This window comes from Pipistrellus kuhlii, unplaced genomic scaffold, assembly GCF_014108245.1.
Source record: "Pipistrellus kuhlii isolate mPipKuh1 unplaced genomic scaffold, mPipKuh1.p scaffold_m20_p_3, whole genome shotgun sequence".
Taxonomy (NCBI): Eukaryota; Metazoa; Chordata; class Mammalia; order Chiroptera; family Vespertilionidae; genus Pipistrellus; species Pipistrellus kuhlii.
In genome coordinates, this window is record NW_023425529.1 from 18,255,827 (window position 1) to 18,275,696 (window position 19,870).

General features: G+C 38.3%; 2 protein-coding genes, 1 long non-coding RNA gene and 1 pseudogene across 12 annotated transcripts in view; 1 reads left to right on the forward strand and 3 right to left on the reverse strand.

Annotated features, from left to right (window-relative positions):
- Positions 1 to 367: 367 nt before the first annotated feature.
- Positions 368 to 8,689, reverse strand: MAGOHB (mago homolog B, exon junction complex subunit). 2 transcript variants are annotated; one of them, XM_036457877.2, is made up of 5 exons: positions 8,503 to 8,689; positions 5,869 to 5,927; positions 4,854 to 4,964; positions 2,931 to 3,013; positions 368 to 722 (listed from the first exon to the last, which is right to left on the reverse strand). In XM_036457877.2, the coding sequence occupies exons 1-5, from the start codon at positions 8,594 to 8,596 to the stop codon at positions 623 to 625; spliced, it is 447 nt and encodes a 148-aa protein (XP_036313770.1). In that variant the 5' UTR covers positions 8,597 to 8,689; the 3' UTR covers positions 368 to 622. The 2 variants fall into 2 exon arrangements, with proteins under 2 accessions (XP_036313770.1, XP_036313771.1); XM_036457878.2 differs by having other exon boundaries at positions 5,869 to 5,971; positions 8,503 to 8,658.
- On the reverse strand, positions 3,753 to 4,847 carry LOC118730142. Its single transcript, XR_004991376.2, has 2 exons — positions 3,927 to 4,847; positions 3,753 to 3,852 (listed from the first exon to the last, which is right to left on the reverse strand). It is a non-coding gene; the product is annotated as an uncharacterized LOC118730142 (long non-coding RNA).
- Positions 8,690 to 11,894: 3,205 nt separating the features above from the next.
- Positions 11,895 to 19,870, reverse strand: part of STYK1 (serine/threonine/tyrosine kinase 1) — a 41,332-nt gene continuing 33,356 nt past the window's right edge. For 7 of the 9 annotated variants that reach the window (XM_036457849.2, XM_045587752.1, XM_036457848.2 and 4 more), the window contains 4 exons: positions 17,555 to 17,763; positions 15,716 to 15,756; positions 15,234 to 15,330; positions 11,895 to 12,675 (listed from right to left, as the gene is read on the reverse strand). In XM_036457849.2, coding sequence (XP_036313742.1) covers positions 12,471 to 12,675; positions 15,234 to 15,330; positions 15,716 to 15,756; positions 17,555 to 17,763 — 552 coding nt within the window. In that variant the 3' untranslated portion in view covers positions 11,895 to 12,470. Of the gene's footprint in view, positions 12,676 to 14,662; positions 14,776 to 15,233; positions 15,331 to 15,715; positions 15,757 to 17,554; positions 17,764 to 19,870 lie in introns of those variants that run through there. The other 2 variants (XR_004991375.2, XM_036457851.2) reach the window with 2 other exon arrangements.
- LOC118728407 lies at positions 18,074 to 19,114 on the forward strand (annotated as a pseudogene).

Sequence of the window (19,870 nt, forward strand, 5' to 3'; positions counted from 1 at the left end):
AAATAAGGCATAAGGGCATAATAAAAGATGTGCCTAACATGGAGTACTGACTTTACCTTTGTAATCCTTGAGGAAATCACTCCTTATACCAAAACCATTTACTGTGAATAATCCCGAAGAATCTGTGATAAACAAAAAACCAGAGCCTTCTGTGAACAACTTCTATAATTACCAAAACCTTAAATCCCATCAGGTATGAAAGAAATAAGGAAAGATCTACAATTGCCTTTATTCTTTTATTATTTTAAATTTTTTGCCTGTGGATGCATATTCCTACTTTCTGCCAATATACGTACCTCCTACAACAATTTTTTATTAACTTTAAATGGCAATAGACATAGTCTCTTGAAAAAAATCACTCTCCATCCAGGTTGGTAAGCTTTATTGAAGCAAAATTTCAACAAGAGGTGGCTTTTATTTACAGAAGTCAATGTGTGTGGGGACTGTCCAACTCTCTTGGACACAGTAAAAGTACTGTTTATGTATTTTTCTTATTTTCAGTTCGCATACAAAAAAAATATGTTTGCTTCACATTAATAAAAATCCCAATATTATAAATGACAAATAAACCCTCCCTTATTCATCCCTTAATTAAATATAAAAATAGCTTCAAAAACATAATTCAGATCGGTTTAATCTTAAAATGTAATCCAATAAGACTAAAAACTAAACATTTCAGGTCCTGTACCAAATAGTAAAATACTCGAAGGCCTTCTGGATCCCTAAAATTGAAAAAGATAAAAGTTACTTTTTTGTTTCTAAAATGCAACAACATAATTCTATAAATTCCTAAAACAAAACAAAAAATCTAAAACAATTAGAGGAATGCATCTCTATCTTTTCTGTAAGAGAAAAATAAAAATTTTCTTCACCAGTATTCATTTCATTCTTAAAGTGTTTATTTTCTTATAATAGCAATGCATTACAAAAATGTATAAAGCAGATAAAATTATAAAGATGGAAAAAAATAATATTCATAATACTATATGATATCACATTTCACAGAGTAACTATAAACATTTTGGTGTTTCTCTATTTTCTTTACAAATTAAAATAATCCCTGTGCCCTTTTTTATTGTTGTTAATCCTCACCTGAGGATATTTTTCCATTTATTTTTAGAGAGTGGAAGGATGGGAGAGACAGGGAAACATGGATGTGAGAGAGACACTCCTACACATCAAGGCCAGGAATTAAGTCTGCACCCAAGATACATGTCCTCGATCAGAATTAAACCCTGTACCCTCAGTCCACAGGCCGAAGCTCTATCCACTAAGCCAAACCAGCTAGGGCAAATTATTCCCTGTGCCCTTTTTAATATTACTTTTACCATCACATTAAAAAGAACTCTCAAATAATTTTTAATCAATTTAACAATTATCTCCTTATTAAACATTTGGATATTTTTCCAATTATAAATAAGGGTTCAATGACCATCTTTATAAATAATAAAGCTTTTTCATTATCCTATATAAAACCCTAATACTCAAATTGACCGAACGAAAGAACAACCGGTCGCTATGATGCACACTGACCACCAGAGGGCAGATGCTCAACACAGGAGCTGCCCCCTGGTGGTCAGTGTGCTCCGCTGCAGACGGGCAGTAAAGAGCGAGGGGTCCTGGACTGCAAAAGCCCTAAACTGCAAGAAGGATGCCTAACTGCTGGCTTAGGCCCAATCCCCATGGGAAGCAGGCCTAAGCCAGCAGGCAGATATCCCCCGAGGGGTCCCAGACTATGAGAGTGTGCAGGTGAGGCTGAGAGGCACCCCTCTCCCCCGACTGAATGAATTTTGTGCACCAGGCCTCTAGTTTGAGAATATCTTTGTAGAATAGACACTCAGAAATGAAATTACTATAGTGAAGATGGGTGAAAATTTAACAAAATATTAATGGCTTTTGTAGTAAATTATTAAACTGCTTTCTAAAAAACATGTACCAATTTATAATCCCAGTAGGGTATGAATGTCACATTCTCATCAACTATGAGAAAATAAATTTGATAGTTTAAAAGTATCTCATCAGTCTTTATGAACATAGCCTTTAATACCCAATAGTTATTAGGCACTCATTCCTCTCTCCTCTAATAAATATTCATAAGGCCTCTATTATGTGCCAGGCACTGTGCTAATTTTAGAGATATACAAAGTTCTCATGGAGCTTACATACAAATCAGAAAAGCAAACAAATAAGTTATTACAATTTAGAGTGATAAGAACAAAAGGACACCAGGAGGATATTTTAAAGGTAAAGAGTGGGAAGAAATGGAGGCAGAGGGATTTTTTCAGGAGACAGACAGGGAAACACAACTTGGGAAGATGTACACAGCTAAAGCCATTAAACTATACTGGATTGTTTTTTTATTCATCTGAAGATTAAATCCAAGGAGGAGAATGATGTGATGTGAAGCTGAGGCTGATATCCAATAAGAATTTCTTTTAAATTTTATGAGTGTCCAGATTTTTTTTTAAGTAGGGCATTATTATTCATAGTTATCCGATTAAGATTTTTTTTTTTTTTTTTTTTGGATCAGCAGTAGAGCATCGGTCTGAGGACTGAAAGGTCCCAGGTTCGATTCCAGTCAAGGGCATATATGTTGGTTGCGGGCACATCCCCAGTAGGGGGTGTGCAAGAGGCAGCTGGTCAATATTTCTCTCTCATCGATGTTTCTAGCTCTCTATCTCTCTCCCTTCCTCTCTGTAAAAAATCAATAAAATATATTATTATAAAAAAAGATTTTTTTTTTTGTAAATCAATAAATACAGTTACCTTCTTTGACAGCAAGTCTTTAATGACATAAAAATCAGAATTACATCTGTATAATAAACAGACAGGGTGCCAATGAAATAATCTTAGCAAACTCGCTATAGTTCTAAAATGAACCTCTCTAATAAATTTTATCTATTATAGAGAAAATGCTTTATCATACTCACTTTGACTGATTTACATCAATAAGAGAACCTATTTTTGATGTAGTAAAAGAAATGTGCTCATCTCCAATTACAATTTCAAGCTCCTAAAAAAAAAAAAAGAAAATAAATATAATTAATATAAAAATCCATCCCAGAGATATAATATCTATATTCTTGATAACATGGGGGTCCCAATTTTAGCTGCAGGTTTTCTAACAATAACAGAGAAGGGGCAGGGTGGGGCATAATCTGTTTGACATAAACTGTGTCTATAATAAAAACTTAAACACCTGCATAGGAGTCCCCCAGGATTATGACTTAACAAAAATTGTATTTTATTATATATAAATTATACATTAGTATATTTATTAGATCTCTTACCCAGAGAGCTAATAAACATACTGAAAAGTGAGTGACATACAATTGTTTCTCATTATGTCAAGTAAACTCTAAAGACATCACTTTGAAGCACAATGTTGTAAAAATAATATATTGTACACTTATTTATAATATAATAAATAAAAGCACATTTACCCTTTTTACCAGGCTCTAAAAATAAAATGCTTTACATTAATAATAGTACTACTTTAGTACAAATATTATCTGTAATCCCTAAGATACACTTATCAAATAGGCTTTATTAGACTTTTACAACCAGGAAATCCAAGACTCAGAAAGCATCAGAAAAAACTTGTTTATGAACTGATATGTGAATCCTGGACTGTAAGACTGAAGATTGATATACTTTGACTTCACAAAACATTAAAATTAAAAACTATTAAATTAAACATAGCATAATGTAGATGTTCCCAGTGTGCCACAATTATTGTATAAATTTTTCTGTATATTTTACCTGCAAACCTAAAATCAACAATTAAAAGGCTACACCTGTGGTCATTTTTCAAGTTAAATAACAGATGCCACTGAAAACTGATCAGAAGACCTGATTATGCCATCGATAGCACACACAAAATGGAGAATTAACTAAGATTCTCAAACAATCATAAAATCTTTGACTTAAAGACCAACAGGCAATTTCTGAAGCATGTCTAATCCTCTTCAATAACCAAACACAAGACCATATTCTCAAGTGGGTAAGTAAACTAGATTCTCCCTGAGTTTAAAAGAGATAAACAGCTTACTACTTATTGCTTGTTTTTTGTACATATGCACATATGCATAAAACAAACAGATCTAAATTTACTTTTAAAAAGTGTTTGCAGTGCATAAGTACTATTAACTATTATATTTGTTTCCTAAATAATGTTTGATTAGATAGAAATTAAATTACTGCAATAGAGGGTCAATATCTGTTAACATTTCTCCCCATTTTCTTCTAGTTGAAGGGTTTACAAACAAATGTAATTAAATGTTTTTTCCTCCGAAAAGCCTAATTCAGGAATCAAACTGTCTTTCTACTGAGTGAAATCAGCCTTCAGAACTCGTCAGAAGGCCTCTGAGATACATCAGTTACTCTGAAGAGCGTATGAGAGGCAAACGCAGTGGTCAGCTTGAACAAAGAAGCCAATCAAATCCCTCTCTGGGGCAAGAGATGCAATAGTTTTCTAAATTATAAGGTAAACTTTACAAAGTCAGTGAAAATCTCAAGTCTCAAATTTAACAGATACCTATATTATTCCTTAAGGAAAAAAAAATTAATATGTAATAGGAATTACTCACAACAGTGTGAAAACATCTAACCTTACGTGGGGTGGCTACAGAAGACTATTCAGAAAGATGTCTAGATTTAGAGCTACATATCAACTCCTTTACTACAGGAGTAGCACAGAAAATGAGGAAAAGAAAAATAAAATTTACCAGATACCCAATTAAATAAAAAACTAAGGAATCAATGAGTGTCTATTATAAATAAACAAGGAGAAACATAACAATGATAGTATCAATTTTAGTATTTATGCATTTAAGGAATCACTAAATACAAACCTGCCGGCCAACCCTGTCAGGGGGAGGCCACAAAGCATCATCTTCTTTTGTAATTTCGCTGTCATCAATAATTCTCTTCAGTTCTTCCATTACACTCTTGTGTACATAAGCCTGAAAATAAGTTGTAACAAAATGTCATGATTCCTTTCTATTTCTTCCCACGACTCAGAAGGAAATGATAAAATGGAGTTACAAATCCTGAATATTAAAAGAGAATATCAAAGAAAATTTTAATTGATTCCAAAGTGTAACATCAGATAGAATCACTCATCCTTATCCTTTTTCTTCATTCTCTTGCCCTTTCTTTTCACTCTTCACATCACTTAGCCCCTTTTTAAAATCTGTATTCTGCCTTGGTAACATGGGACTCAAATCTCTCCAAGTGATTAATGATAACAACAAAAAATATATGAGTTGAACAGAGATTAAGTATACATCATAGTGATTTGAACTTTTTCTTATCCCTAATTTTTAAACCTTTCATTTAAAATTCTTAGTGTGGCCGAAACTGGTTTGGCTCAATGGTAGAGCATCAGTCTGCAGACTAAAGGGTCCCGGGTTCGATTCCAGTCAAGGGCATGTGCCTTGGTTGCAGTCACATTCCCGGTAGGGGGTGTGCAGGAGGCAGCTGGTCGATGTTTCTCTCTCATCGACGTTTCTAGCTCTCTATCTCTCTCCCTTCCTCTCTGTAAAAAAATCAATAAAATATATATTTTTTTAAATAAAAAATAAAATTTTTAGTGTGCTTAAATCATATTTATCATTTTAAATAGTGAGCAAAAAGATAAATTATAAAATTAATTAAATGATATGTTCAAATGTGAGACTATAGTTTAATAATTCAAATTGCTTCTTTTATTGTTACAGATGCTACAAGTTTACGTAATTTAAGAATTTCCTTTCAACATATAAATTAGCTTCTTCTTTACAACACAGCCTTATATATACTTTGTAAATTCAACAGACACAGGAAAATGGCTAACTGTAACAAATTAGACATTCCAAAAGAACTTACCTCTTTTCTGATCATGACATCATTTTTGTAATTGCTATTGTTGGCATATCTAAGCTTTCCTGTGGGGAGTGGAAAAAAATTCAATCTATAACAGCAAAAACTGCTAAAAAAAAAAAAAAAAAAAAAAAAAAAGAAAGAAATAAAGATGATACCGTAAGCAATTTTGAAGATAAACACCATTTTATATGACTACTAATATTAATATTTCTTCCATCCTAGCATATGACCAATGCCAGAATGTAGACATTCAAAAATTGCTGGTAAGTTGGCTGCAGTTAAAGCTAGTCAATTTTTTAAATATTCCATGACTTGGATATAATTTTTAAATACTCAATATAAATTTTTTAAATATTCAATATAATTTTTAAATATTTGATGCTTTCAATATAATGGGAAGACCATTTTAAGGGCCCATTTTCTTAAGCTATGTGTTGATCTAGACATAGACAAAGAAACAAACATTTCTTTTAAAGTTTATTTTTATGTCTGTATCAGTGCTGATTAGCTAGAGCATTTAACCTGATCAGTAAAACAACCTTAAAAGATAGGTTTTATTCTCCCACATACTCCCAGTTGAGTAACTTGCTTAGGGACACACAAAATTGAGATCTAGCTCTACCTTCTTCCAATACTCATGCTTTCCCCATTACTCAAAAATGTTCTTTTAATCATTTTCCTTTAAATTAATGTTCGTATAATGACAATGTTAATATTTTAGAATTGTGATTAGGAAGCACACAAACTACATGCTGCTCCTAGATAAAAGTAGGCCAGTTTGTTAACTGATCTATATTTAATTTTAATCCATCATGACTTGTACTCCCTCCTCATGGCTAGTCAGTTGCCCAGGTAAACATGTAATGTGGTCCTGATCCTTTAAAATGAAAGGTAAAATCTTGCAGGTGCTGCATGGACCTATGAACTAGGAGGTCATGGTTGGTACCCCTATCAGGGCACATGCCCAAGTTCGGCTGATCCCCAGAAGGGGGCAGTGCAGGAGGCAGCTAATCAATGATGATTCTCTCATCATTGATGTTTCTCTCTCTCTCTTCCTCTTCCTTCCTCTCTGAAATCAATAAAAATATATTTAACAAATAAATAAAAATAAAATACAGTGATAGGTAAAATTAAAATAAGATGATAGGTAAACCTAATGAGGTGAGCCCCTTAGGAATCCCTGGTTTGTGACTCACTATTTTTGATGAAAGTCTGAGGATGTTGTGGCAATAAATAAATAAATGAGAACCACTATTCTAGCATGAAATTTCCCTAATAATATTAAGACTACTTAATTTATGTGACTGGCTAAAGGTGATATGGACAAACTGAAAACTACTCATAGAAGAAGGCACTGGAAACAGTATCACATAACAAAAAAAAGAACAGAGAATTCACATAAATTGGCTCCTCGGCTAAATGTAGAAGAAACACAGGGAGAATGAGATGATTACCGTTTCTCAGTAATCGCAGGGTTGTCTTACCAGGAGTTCTGCCTAAAATGCCCGATGCTTTTACCCTTTCCTATTATGTTTTCCTCTCCTAATTTGTCTTCCATCCGCTCACAGAACTTTGTCCAAAACATGAGCACAGTGCTTACTATCCAATACTGATTTATGGTCAGTCATGTCTGTGTCACCCACCAAGAGACATAATTCCTCGTGGGAAACTAAAGTCTTATTCATTACTGACCCTCGATGTTTGTCTTTACATGTCGCCCAACACATAAAAAGAAACGTCGGAGCAGCTGGTCTGTCCTTGTTGCAAGAAGGGTTCAAGATACAGTAACACTCTCGCCCAATATACAATAACATTCTCTAAAAAGAATCAAAAGGTATCAAAAGGCAAAAAAATAATGCATACCTCAAGGGCAGCAGGCAGTTTTACCCCGCCCTTTGCTCACACTACCCTGCATCCCTCCCCCCACTCCACCCCCCTCGCTGCAGAAACTAAGAAAATATCCATTTCGAGAGTCATTTCAACGGGGTCCCCTTCTCTAGGAAGCTTTCCTTGCTCCTTCTGGTAGAACTAAGCACTCCCCTTTTCTGTGCTCTTAATGTATCCCGTAGGGAAGATGCCAAAACACATCATGACAGAGGCTCATTCTTCCACAGGCTGCGCTCCTCCCCTTCGGGGCGGGTCTCGCTCGTGTGTTTTTTTCTAGGCTCTCAACCTAGGGCGCCAGAATGAATCCAATGAATGAATGGGCAGCCCAGAGATTAGCCAACGGGAGGTTTGAAGCCTCCACTGGACCACCGCATGTCAGGGATGCTCTTAAAAACGTCCAAGCATTCGGTGGAGAAACCAGAAGGGTCCTCTGAGGCCCTGTCCGGGTGAGCTGACTCCAGAATGCTCATTAGCGCAGGTTCAATTTCAGTTCTCAGCAGCCAGGAACAGCCTTTCCGAGTGAACTGACACCGATTCATTCCCTTTTAGTCACAAAACCAATGTATGCCCCTTGCCTTCTCCAGCTCCTACGGATACGAATAGGATACGGGCCGCAGCCCCCGCCGGCCGCCCGCCCGCCCGCTCGCACCCCCGCCCCGCCCCGCCGCCCCGCCGCCCCGCCTCCCCGCGGGCTCCCCGCGCCGCTCCCCCGGCCCCGCGCCCGCCCGGGCCGCCCCTCCCTCCGCTCACCGTCCGGCCGGAACTCGAACTCCAGGAACTCATGTCCGAACTTGCCCTTGTGCCCTACATAGTAGCGCAGGTAGAAATCGCTGGCCATAGCCATGTTTCCCACCTCCACCGAGAAAGCCCGCCGAAGGCTCGGCCAACGTGCCGCCCGGCGCCTGGCAGTGACGTCACGCCCGGGGCCGCGCGTCACTGCGGGCGCGCCGCCGCGGCCTGCGGGTCCGGGCCGCCTGTCGTGAGAAAGACCCGAGCCGGGAGCTCAGCTTTGCTTTCGTGTGGGCGGAAGCATGTTGTGTTTCAGGATTACGTAAATGTCACATTGTACTAACCAAAGCACGGATGTGTGCACATGGGACCGCATTGGTCATGGCCCTGGAACAAAGGTTTGCAAGTCGCATTTCCTTGTGGGGCCCCGAGGCCTGTGATGAGTTGGGCGTGGCCTTAACCCCCGTTAACTGGTGGGATGAGTCAAGCTAAAGCCCGAAATGGGAATGTAAGACCTGAATACTGCTGGGGAATGGGCATTTTTTGAGCACTACTGAGGCCGTGGACTGTGCCCGGGACAGAGTTGTCAGTGCCAGACACCAGGCCAGGCCTGGATAGGGCCTCAGGGCCCCTTCCCAGCACGTAGGCGTTCTTTCACAGAACACTGTCAGCTTTCTGAAGAACAGGGTGACCCTGTGACTAACATGGTCGTCAGTGGCATGCCTCTGACTTTGCTTGGGAAAAATAAAAACTGTTTTGTTTTGGGTTGCTTGCCCTGCAAAAACAGGATGTGGTTAATATGCTTAAAAGGGGTCCCACACAAAGGGTCGGGGCTGCTCTCTGGATTTCCTGCGTGGAGAAAGGCAGAGCAGTGGCTGGCCCGCTAATAAAGGCTCCCTAAATTTTAATTTGGTCTGGACTGCAGTGGTCATTCACTCGAGTTCGCTCCACATCAGATATGACTCTCCTGCTGGATTTCTACCTAAAACAGGGCTCTCCCTTTGGACAATGAGAATTATCAGCCAACTCAAAGCCTATAAATAATAGAGACAAAGAATCCATCACACAGAAGATCTGAAATCTTGGAAGCACATTGAAACAAAAAATCCCGACAGTCCTAGGATGAAAACAGTTCCTTTTAATAATAAAGCTTCCTTCCATCAGTAAGGGTTCATCTTTAGTGGCCTGTGGAATAGTGGCAGTGACTTAAGTCAAATGGGTTAGCCCTTGTTTCCTACCAGATAGAATTACCTTGGGGAAGTGAGAAATGCTCCCGTGTAGGATGGGTTTTGAAGGATGGGGAAAGACAGGATGAGCTTTTACAGTCTATATTTCAAATAATATTGATCATACTTTTACCAACACACAGAGTAATCCTGTCTATAGATTATCTTTGACTTTCAATGGGATTTAGTAAAATGAGTGATGGTCAGAAGACTTGAGACTCATTCCCAACACTTCCCTCTACCTAACCTCGGTTAAGTCACTATCTCTAAGCCTGTTTGTTCATAAATCAAATTATTATACTGCAGTTGACATTGCCAAGCTCATAGAACTATTGAGAGGATCAAATAAGATGACAGAAGATAAGGTCTCAATTTAAACAGCATATCTTCAGGGAGTTCCCCATTTTATATTCCCCTCTGTCCAATTTGTTTCTTTAAAAAAAAAAATGTTTTTATTGATTTCAGAGAGGGGAAGAGAGGAAGAGAGAGAAACATCAATGGGAATCAGCTTCCTCCTGCACATGTAAGCTGCACACCAGGCCTGTGACCTGACCAGGACAGCACTGGTGACCTCCTGGTGCATGGGCCAATGCTCAACCAACTGAGCCACACAGGCCGGGCCTATGTTTCTTCGTAGCACTTACCAAAATGTGTAATTTAAGAATTCTCACACAAATATGTATATGTTTGTATCTTACTTTTCAGACTGTAATGGAAAGCTCTCTATTTCTTTTATTCATCACCTAGCGCAATGTTTAGTAGTGTTGTCCTTAACACTCAATTTAAAATATTTATTTGTATTTGAATGATTAAAGAAATCTTGTGTAAATTTGACTTAAATGAAGAACCTAGAAGCAATGAGTTTCCATAAGACTTTATTATGTAGTACCAAGCCACTCAACCTTCCTTCTCTCTACTTCCACTTAATTTAAATTCTGACAAGCCATTGTGGTATTCTTACATATGCAAGAATCATTATTTAGTTAGATGATTCATCCTGACTCCATCAGGATTCTAACTTCTACAAAATATTCAACAGACAGTCATCTTTCCTACACCAGCCTTAGATGGCCTTTCCAGAGTACCCAGAGTGAGTATTCTTTAAAATCACAGATCACATGTTCAACTGAATTGTTATCATTGTGATGTTTTCATTACATTGCAGTAGTCAGAGATTACTATCATCATCCAGAAATTCACATAAAAATGATGACTTCAACATTTTAGTCATGTGGTAGTTCACCATTGTCTTTAGGCATGTCCTACATCAGCATGACTGGTGACCGATGTTTCCTTTTTGGCTACAGTAGATTTTAAAAGAAAAAGATATAAAAGATTCTGGAATCGTAATGGGAAAGAAAAGAAACTAACACTTCTTGAGCATCTATTATATGCCAGATATCATACAAATACATATTCTCCTTCAGTCCTTACAACAACCCTGTGAGGTAAGTATTATACCCATTCCATCCTTTTTCAGACAATGTAGTTTATCTATTTAATTTGTCTATCTTCCATTCACGTTTATTCCTTCCTATTATAGAGATTCTGGCAATTTTATATCTGAAGAGCCTACTTTCACTCAATAAATATTATTCTAATGGAATAAGTTTCACAGTATCAATGGATAATTGAAAATCAGAAATTACTATCCTTCTGACTTGGATATAGTTTGCTAGGTCTTGATAAAGAGCTGGCCTACTAAGCATTCTTGCTTGGTTTCCACCTTTCATATTTTTAAACACACACAGTATATTATTCATGTTCCTAACTGACTCTACGCTCAGTCTCCTTAATCTTATAGGGACCAGGAAGCTAGCCTGGTGAACAATATATATTGAATGTTCTTAATCATCAAATGACCTCTCCATCTTCTAGTAAAAAATAGTATAAACAGCCGAAACTGGTTTGGCTCAGTGGATAGAGCATCGGCTTGCAGATTGAAAGGTCCCAGGTTCGATTCCAGTCAAGGGCACATACATTGGTTGCGGGCACATCCCCGGTTGTGGGTGTGCAGGAGGCAGCTGGTCGATGATTCTCTCTCATCGATGTTTCTAGCTTTCTGTCACTTTCCCTTTCTCTCTGGGAAAAAAAAAAGTATAAACAAAGTTCACTTGCCTCAGCATTAGATAAAAGGGGACCATCTTTCTCTTATCTATACCCAGGGGCAACTCAGAAATTTTCCTCCTTGATTCTCCTCTAACCCTACATGGAGGGATCATTACTGTGGAACTTTAAAACTTTCCTCTACCTTCTCATTGAAGCATGACCTTGGTTCACATCTACATCCCTGAACAAATAGAACCTTTAATTTTCTTTCTCATCAATTCCTTTTGGGGCTTTCTATTTCTTTGTTTGATTCTAATTTCTCTGGACCTTATAATAGTCTAGATAAAAGCATGTTTTGGGTAGAAACTAGCCAGTGGTAGGATGTACCAGCTTATTTGTGCCATGATTTCTCCTCCCTTGACCCTCTCAGAAAATTTTTTTTCAGATTTATAAAACCTCCTTTGCTGTTACATTATCTGCCCCTTCTACCCTGATTCTTTATGGTTGGGACAACATAAATGAAACTGTATTTCTCTACTCTGCTGTGTAAAGTCTCACCCAGCATCATTTCACATATCTAGGAAAATATATAGGGGGAGATCCAGCTCCATGTCCCACTTCTTCCTTTATGTCCCACTGGAAAGTCCATCCTCTGTTCTTAGAGGAATTCCCAGAGTATGTGGTCACCCATAAATGCTTCTTGCCCCAGGATCTTCAAAGGATGCTGTAGCTGTAGGAGAGGCTCGTTACACTGATGCCTGCCACAGCTGCATACAGTTTAGGCACCACCAGCTCTGGTACCTGCAACACAGCTTTGTCATCTGCAGTTCTAGAGGCAGTTTCTAGGCATGAGCATAATTCTCTAAGTGAAGGGCGGTTGTCCTCTTTCCAGCGCCAACAGGATTTCATAAGATTATACCTGAAAGGGAAGTAAGAGAAACTTACTGACAAGGCAGATGTCTGAGAAACATGGCTCCTCACCTAACAAATATTAACAAAAAAACAACAATCCTAAAATTCTTTAGTTTGCTTCTCCTTGTCCTGACTCTTATATCCTTCCCAGAGATTAACATTCTCTTATGCTTTTAATCTAAATCTCTTAATATCTTCTCAACGGGGCCCTTCAAATAATAGGAATGACTGAAGATTTCTCAGGGTACAATCATTATGACAGAACACACCCCATCCCCATTCTGTAGCCAAAAACTCTTTCAGAAGCTGTGTTCTGATCTTTAAATGTTATTAACTTGCAGCATTTCAAACCATTGGTACAACTTATCTACCAATAAAAGGTATATCACAACCAGGAAAATAAGAAGTCATGGTACAGCATAGGGAGTATCCTATACAATAAAAGAGGAATATGCTAATTACCCGTTATGCCCTGAGGCATAAAGACCAATCGAGTAAGGACCAATAACATAAGGACCAGATTATAGATCTGCAGGAGGATGGGGCAGTGAGCTACCGGAAGAGGCAGGGCAACAAGCTATGGGGCAGGGAGGGAGGAGCTACAGGAGGGTGGCAGCAACCTACTGGCACACGGATTTATGCGCAGGGCTACTAGTAATCAATAATATTGTAATTATGTATGGCTCCAAATGGGTACTAGACTTATCAAGGTGATCACTTCATTAGTTATATAGATATCCAATCACTATGTTGTACACCTGAAACTAATATATTGTATGTCAACTGTAATTGAAAAATTTTTAAATTATTGAAAAAATATATAAGAAGTTATGGAATAATATTATCCTAATTTTGGAAAGTGTAATAGGGTTTGTTCTTCCATGATTCCAGGTCATTTCCCCCCTTTATAATTTACCTTCTTCAGGAAATTGCCTCAATCTAGATAAAGTATTTACCACCTTTCACTTATCTTTTCTCCAATCCAGTTTAGAGAATGTATAATGCTGTCTGTTTTCAAACACTTTCATCATGTCCCATTCCTGCTGAAGAACCTACAGTGGTTTCCCACTGCCTACCATATGAAGTTGACATCCTACCCCCTAGCTTCTCTACCACATAGGCCTTGCCTAACTGAAGCCCCCTCCTCCAGCCAAGTCAGTGTCTCGCTATGCCATAGATGTGGGTATCAGCACCCAACTCTGTCTTTGCTCATGCTGTTCCCAGCTCCTTGAATATGCTCTCTGTGGTCATCATTTAAATCACAATTCCTCTCTGAAGCTTTCCCTTATGGACCTCAGTGCCTCTTTATTTCCCACACTTGTTCATGTTGAACCATGAGACTTTGTAAAAGATGCTACTTTAATAATACTGCTAACCTTTACCAAGAGCTTACTTATTACATAAAACATTGGAGTGGAACGTAGCATGCATTATTTCATTTTAGCCTCACAATAACTTTGAGGTAGGATTATCATCATACCTATTTCAAGGTAAGTAAATAATATATGGTAAAGTAGCAAGGTTAGCACTGAACTTATGTCTTTTTTGACTCTAAGATGAATCTGAGCTTTTGATATCTCAGATATCTCCTCATCCAATGTTAAATTCTTCAAGATTAGCAATCTTATCAGTTAAGTGTCTCCCTCCAGATCAGAGACAGCCCTTCATGCATAGAAAGCCTGCAAGATATATTTGTCAGCAATTTATTCTAGTATACCCACCCAGTATCACAATACTCTGTATATTTATACTTATGATAGATGACATTTATAATCTGCTTGATACAGTAAATGTTTACTTAGAATTTACCATTTAGTGCTGAAAATTTTACAAAATAGCAAAAAATTTCATGGAATTGTATATTAGTATATTATATTCTCTCCTGCCTTCTTATAAATAATTTAACCTTTTTGTATGTTCCATGACTATCCCTTTTTGTACTTTATTAGTCATAAAATGCTGAGCGTAATTTTTACTTTTTTTATTTTTTTGCACCTACATGGTTCACCAGCTATCTCATTCTGCTGGCAATATTGGCTCCTTCTTCTCCTGTCTTTAAAATTTCCTCCTACCTCCTTCTACTGGTTGACTTCTAATGTGCTCATAGCTGGAAAAACAAATAGTCAGTAATTTTTAAAAGTTAAGTACTAAATAAGAGCCAATTAATAATTCTGGTGCAATAGATTTTATGACAGCTAAATTAGAACTAAGGCTGGCAGTCTCTGACTGAGACCGACATTTAGACAAGTAAAACATTAGCATTGTATTTGGTCTGCTTCATACCTATTTTGGAAGCTTCTAAAGGAATTAAAACAAATTTGGATTCCTAACAGAGTTTCTCAGTGGTTGCGTCAACATTGTGTGTGCATGTATACATACACATACACATATGCACATATGATATATATGACATGTGAGCAGATGTGTTTTACTGCATAAGTTTGATATAGGGGTGTACATTAGCACATAAAGGACAGCTGGGGATGATCTCTTAAAAAGGCATGATTGATAGGGAGCAAAAAAATATTTGGAATGAGAGAAGAGTAGGCCTTAAAAGCCACTTACATGGTTTGCGTGCAGCTACTGGGTCTCTTCATGGTCTTCCCTCTTTGCAGATGCTGTAGAATGCTGGTAGGAGGGACTTCAGGATATGGTGGTGCCCCTGTTGGTAGGAAAAGCTTTATACATAGTTGGAATACATATTCCCCTATCTATATATATATAAAAGCCTAATATACAAATTGTGCCCTCAGGAGAGTAGCAAGAGGACATTGGGTCCTCTAGAATACAAACTATTGTACAAATCTGATGACAAAATTTTTTGTGTTTATGCAAGATCACTCTTGGAATTATTCTTTATCCTTTGGATTTTAAAATATCCTTGGAATTGATACAGTGTTGAGGAAAAGAGAAAGAAAGCAAAAGAAAATTAAAAGGAGTAGAAGGATTTCATGTCAGCTCAGTTCAAACCTCAGAGATTCAACAGAAACCCCTTCTCATAGAATATGTCACCCATCACTCAAACATACCTGCATACAGGTACATACCTAGAGTCACCATCTCATAAAGCAGGATACCAAAGGACCAGCTATAAAAGAAACAGTCATTTATTCAATTTCTGTTTTTCATTTTCCTAAAGAGAACTCACTTAAATATTAGAGGCCCTCAGGAAGAGCCCTCTAAAGAAGGCAAAGAAAAGGAACAGAGAGTATCTGATAAAATAAGCCAAGTAAGAGTGCCATTTGAAAGCATTTCTATCCAAGCCCATTAGAGTGCAATCCCTTTGAGGACTAGATTCATGTCTACTTTTTTTCTATATTTCATATTAACAGATGTTAACTATTATTGGCTAAATTATGGGTGTGTTTATGCAAACACATTCACTCAAACATAAAGAAATTCCCCTCAGCATATTTTTCATTCTTTCCATTCCTTCCTGCTAAAATTCCAGCCTTTATTTTTAGCACAAGACCAAGTGAGGGTTATAATTTATTTCCTCAGTATATCTAATTGACCAAACCTAGGAAAAATATTAACCGAACAAGCTTTATACATAGTTGGAATACATATTCCCCTATCTATCTATCTATCTATCTATCTATATATATATAAAAGCCTAATATACAAATTGTGCCCTCAGGAGAATGGGGATTCAATCACTTGCTATGATGTACACTGACCACCAGGGGGTGGTGCAGAATGAAGGAAGGCCCCAGCTGGCAGCTGGCAGCAGGCTGCCAGGGAAGGGAGGCCCTAGTTGGCAGCTGCTAGGAAACCTACTTGTGCACAAATTTCATGCACTGAGCCTCTAGTGCAACCTAATTTGAGAGATGTATATTTCACTATTCTATAACATCATCATTCAATTAGTAATATTTCCTAGTTCAGCTTACTGCTCCCAGACTTCTATTGAGAATCCAATGTCAGTGAAGCAGCAATGGAAGTCTCTTAATTGACTAACCATATTAATCAATATTCTAAATTTTCTCTGCTGCTCATGACATTTATAGTTAGTAAGATAGTCAATGTTACACCTATGTACTTCTCCAAGCAGCTGAGTTATATGGTTATCAAAATTCAATTGTGATTCTTTACAGTCCTGTTTATACCAATCATACATGCAGCTATAATTATGTAATCAAATATATGCAAGCTAATTAAATATGAATGCAAAAAAATATTAGCTCCCTGAAAAGTAGGTTGAATGCTTTGAAAATATTATATAAAAATAAGCTTCTAAAAAGAAAGTGGTATTAAATTGTGTGAGTGACACAAATGCAAAAAAAATTAGGAAAAACAACAATAAATGTCTGTGGTCAAATTGTTTCACAACTGTTTTTCAAGTTTCTCACTCAGAATTTAAACTGAAACTCAAAAATAATTTATGACGAATACTATTCATACAAGAAACAAGATGTAGCGTCATTTAGAAGTTTCATCCTCATGAAAAATTTCTTGACCCTTCTCCAAAAGATCAATCAATATATATCCATTTATATGTTTTTGTTAAAATAAATGATTTGTATGCATATTTCTTTTTATTTTAATAATTTCTGGTTTAACCAAACTTTTGATTAAGTGGGCCCACATCCTTCAAATTAAAAGGACGCTACAAGATATCAGTGTGAACAATCTTTTCATTTTTCTTTTGCTTTTCTAATTAAGGTTGCTAATCTAATACTGAAGGAATAATTCAAAAGGCATTAAAAAATATTGCAGTCAGATGCCAAATACAAGCTCTGTCGCATAATACGCATTTCTTCATGAGAGTCTGTTTGATTTCTAAGTAGACATAATTGACAACAGATGCTGTCATGGTCAGGGACTAGAGGACATTCATGAGGGTCAAGAAGGGCAGAAATCCCAAGGGCAGGAACAAACCGTACATGTCTCCTCTGATGCCAGCTGATCTCAGCAGTAGCCGTTCTGGGGCAAGCCACTTGAGGGGCACGGTGTTAGTAGAGGTGATAGTCCCTTGGGTGTGGACTTCATAAGCCAGGCCCAGTCCACAGAGCTTAGCGGTAAGGTCGCATTGGATCAGAATATTTCTGGCTGCCACGTCCCCATGGAACAGATGTTTACTCTGAAGAAATTCCTATCAATTTAAGATCAAAGGTAGATCAGCTGTCTGAGGTCACAGCTTGGGTCGCACCCAAGGAGAAGCAGTGCTGGGGATCATAAAAAACATAAGGACATTTTCTATTCCAAGCAAGTCTCTCTAATATTGGCATATCACTTCCAAGTCATGATAATGAATCAAACATTTTGCAAGTCCAACCAAACATGTTCTATAATAAAGTAATATTTCTTGTTTTTTTAGGAGTAAAATTGTTTAGGATTGGCTCCACTCGAGGGCATCTATGGAGTCTCTTGCTGGCAGCAGCAGTGACATCCACAGTATTGACAGAGATAGCAGGAGGGGTGGCATGGACACTCATAGCTCCGGCTGGGGCATCGACACTGGCCTTGACCCTGAAATGGCTGAGTATCTGCTGAAGCCACTGCCCAAGGACAAGCAGATTATGATGGGGCCCTTCCTCTAGGTCAGTGATCTGCAAACTTCTTAGTCACCAGAGCCAAATATCAACAGTACAACGACTAAAATTTCTTTACAGAGTCAAAATTATTAAACTTAAGCTTCTTCTATTGCCACGTCTTCAAAATAGACTCGCCCAGGCCATGGTATTTTGTGGAAGAGCCACACTCAAGAGGCCAAAGAGCCGCATGTGGCTCGCAAGCCGCAGTTTGCCAACCACGGCTCTAGATGGTGTCCCACCTGCCACCCTCCTTTGATTGCCTTGAGTCCACAGTGTTTACACCCATCAAGGCAGACCTAAGTGCCAACATTATGAAAATTAAAGCTGTGATTGACACCACCTGGCCATATAGAATATCCTGGAGGCAAAGAAGGAAATGTATGGAGCAAAGTGGTCCAAAGAGGGGCTAGGCTGGTGCTGATGTGGCTAAAGAGGCCTCTGCTTCATCCATGTCTTCCTCCAGATCTGTGATAGGGAGTCAGCCAAGAACCACCCCAACCTCATCCACATCAATGCCACCAAAGACTACAAGCTGGCCCTCAAGAAGCATCACAGCTGGATCATGCAGATTTTCCAGGACTGTATGCAACACCCTGTAAGTTCGACTTCCTAAAAGTGCTCACTAAGGGCCAGACCATGAGGGAGGAGGGGTGCCTGGAGAAGATCTGCTTTTTCCTGGTCAACTACAGGGCCACCACTGAAATCACCTAGGATATGTCACCAAGATGAACCCTGATCTCAATGACAAGGTGTAGGTGTGCCCAGCGGAGGGCCCATCTGGGCCACCCACCGCCCCACGTGTGGCTGCTCACAGAAACAGACAAACCAGAATCGCTGTGAATCTAGCTGGCAGGCTGCCCTTGGCCTGCATCCCCCAGAGCAACCCACAGTCTGGTTGGGGTCTGCGGAAGTCAGCCCTGGTTTCTGAAAAGTCATTTTTGGAGTCTATCCCTAATGGAGCAACAACTGTCCTACTTCTGAATCACCTTTGAGTTTTACAACAGCACAGACTGACTGTGGTAAAAAGCAATTAATGTTGTTAATAAATCAAGTCCTAGGGTTTTTTGTGTGTTCTCCCCCTCCCCACATGGTGCATGACTCTGAGGACATACACCTCACATTAAAAATGAGGATCTAGTGCAGTGATGTTTTGGGTAGTTTAAGGACAAGGAGGAATTTGATTTGAAATGATACAGGACACCGACTGTGGGATTTTTTTTTTAAAGCAAATGACTGTGTGCTCTCAGGTGGTTGCACAGCCCAGACTCAGCACTGTCATTATAGACCCTGCTCTTTCCCACTGTCTTTTTCCAGTTTTTTACAGTTGAAAACAACCAGCAAGCCTTTGATGACTATGAACAAAGGGACTTTATTTTAAAGCTATCAGGTACAAATAACTGACCAAATATAACTGAATTTGTATTCTTCTGCATAATTGTTTTCTTCAGGGACAGCCTTTCCAACGTAAGAAAGTGCCTACTATGTACATTTTTTCAAGGGGGAGACCATGAGCCCTCCAGATGCTGAGACCCAAGGAAATACCTCACTGCCTTTAACTGTCCCTCCTGGTGCTAATAAGAGCTGTATTTTTTTTTTATTTTTTTAATATATCTATTGATTTTTTACAGAGAGGAAGGGAGAGGGATAGTTAGAAACATCAATGAG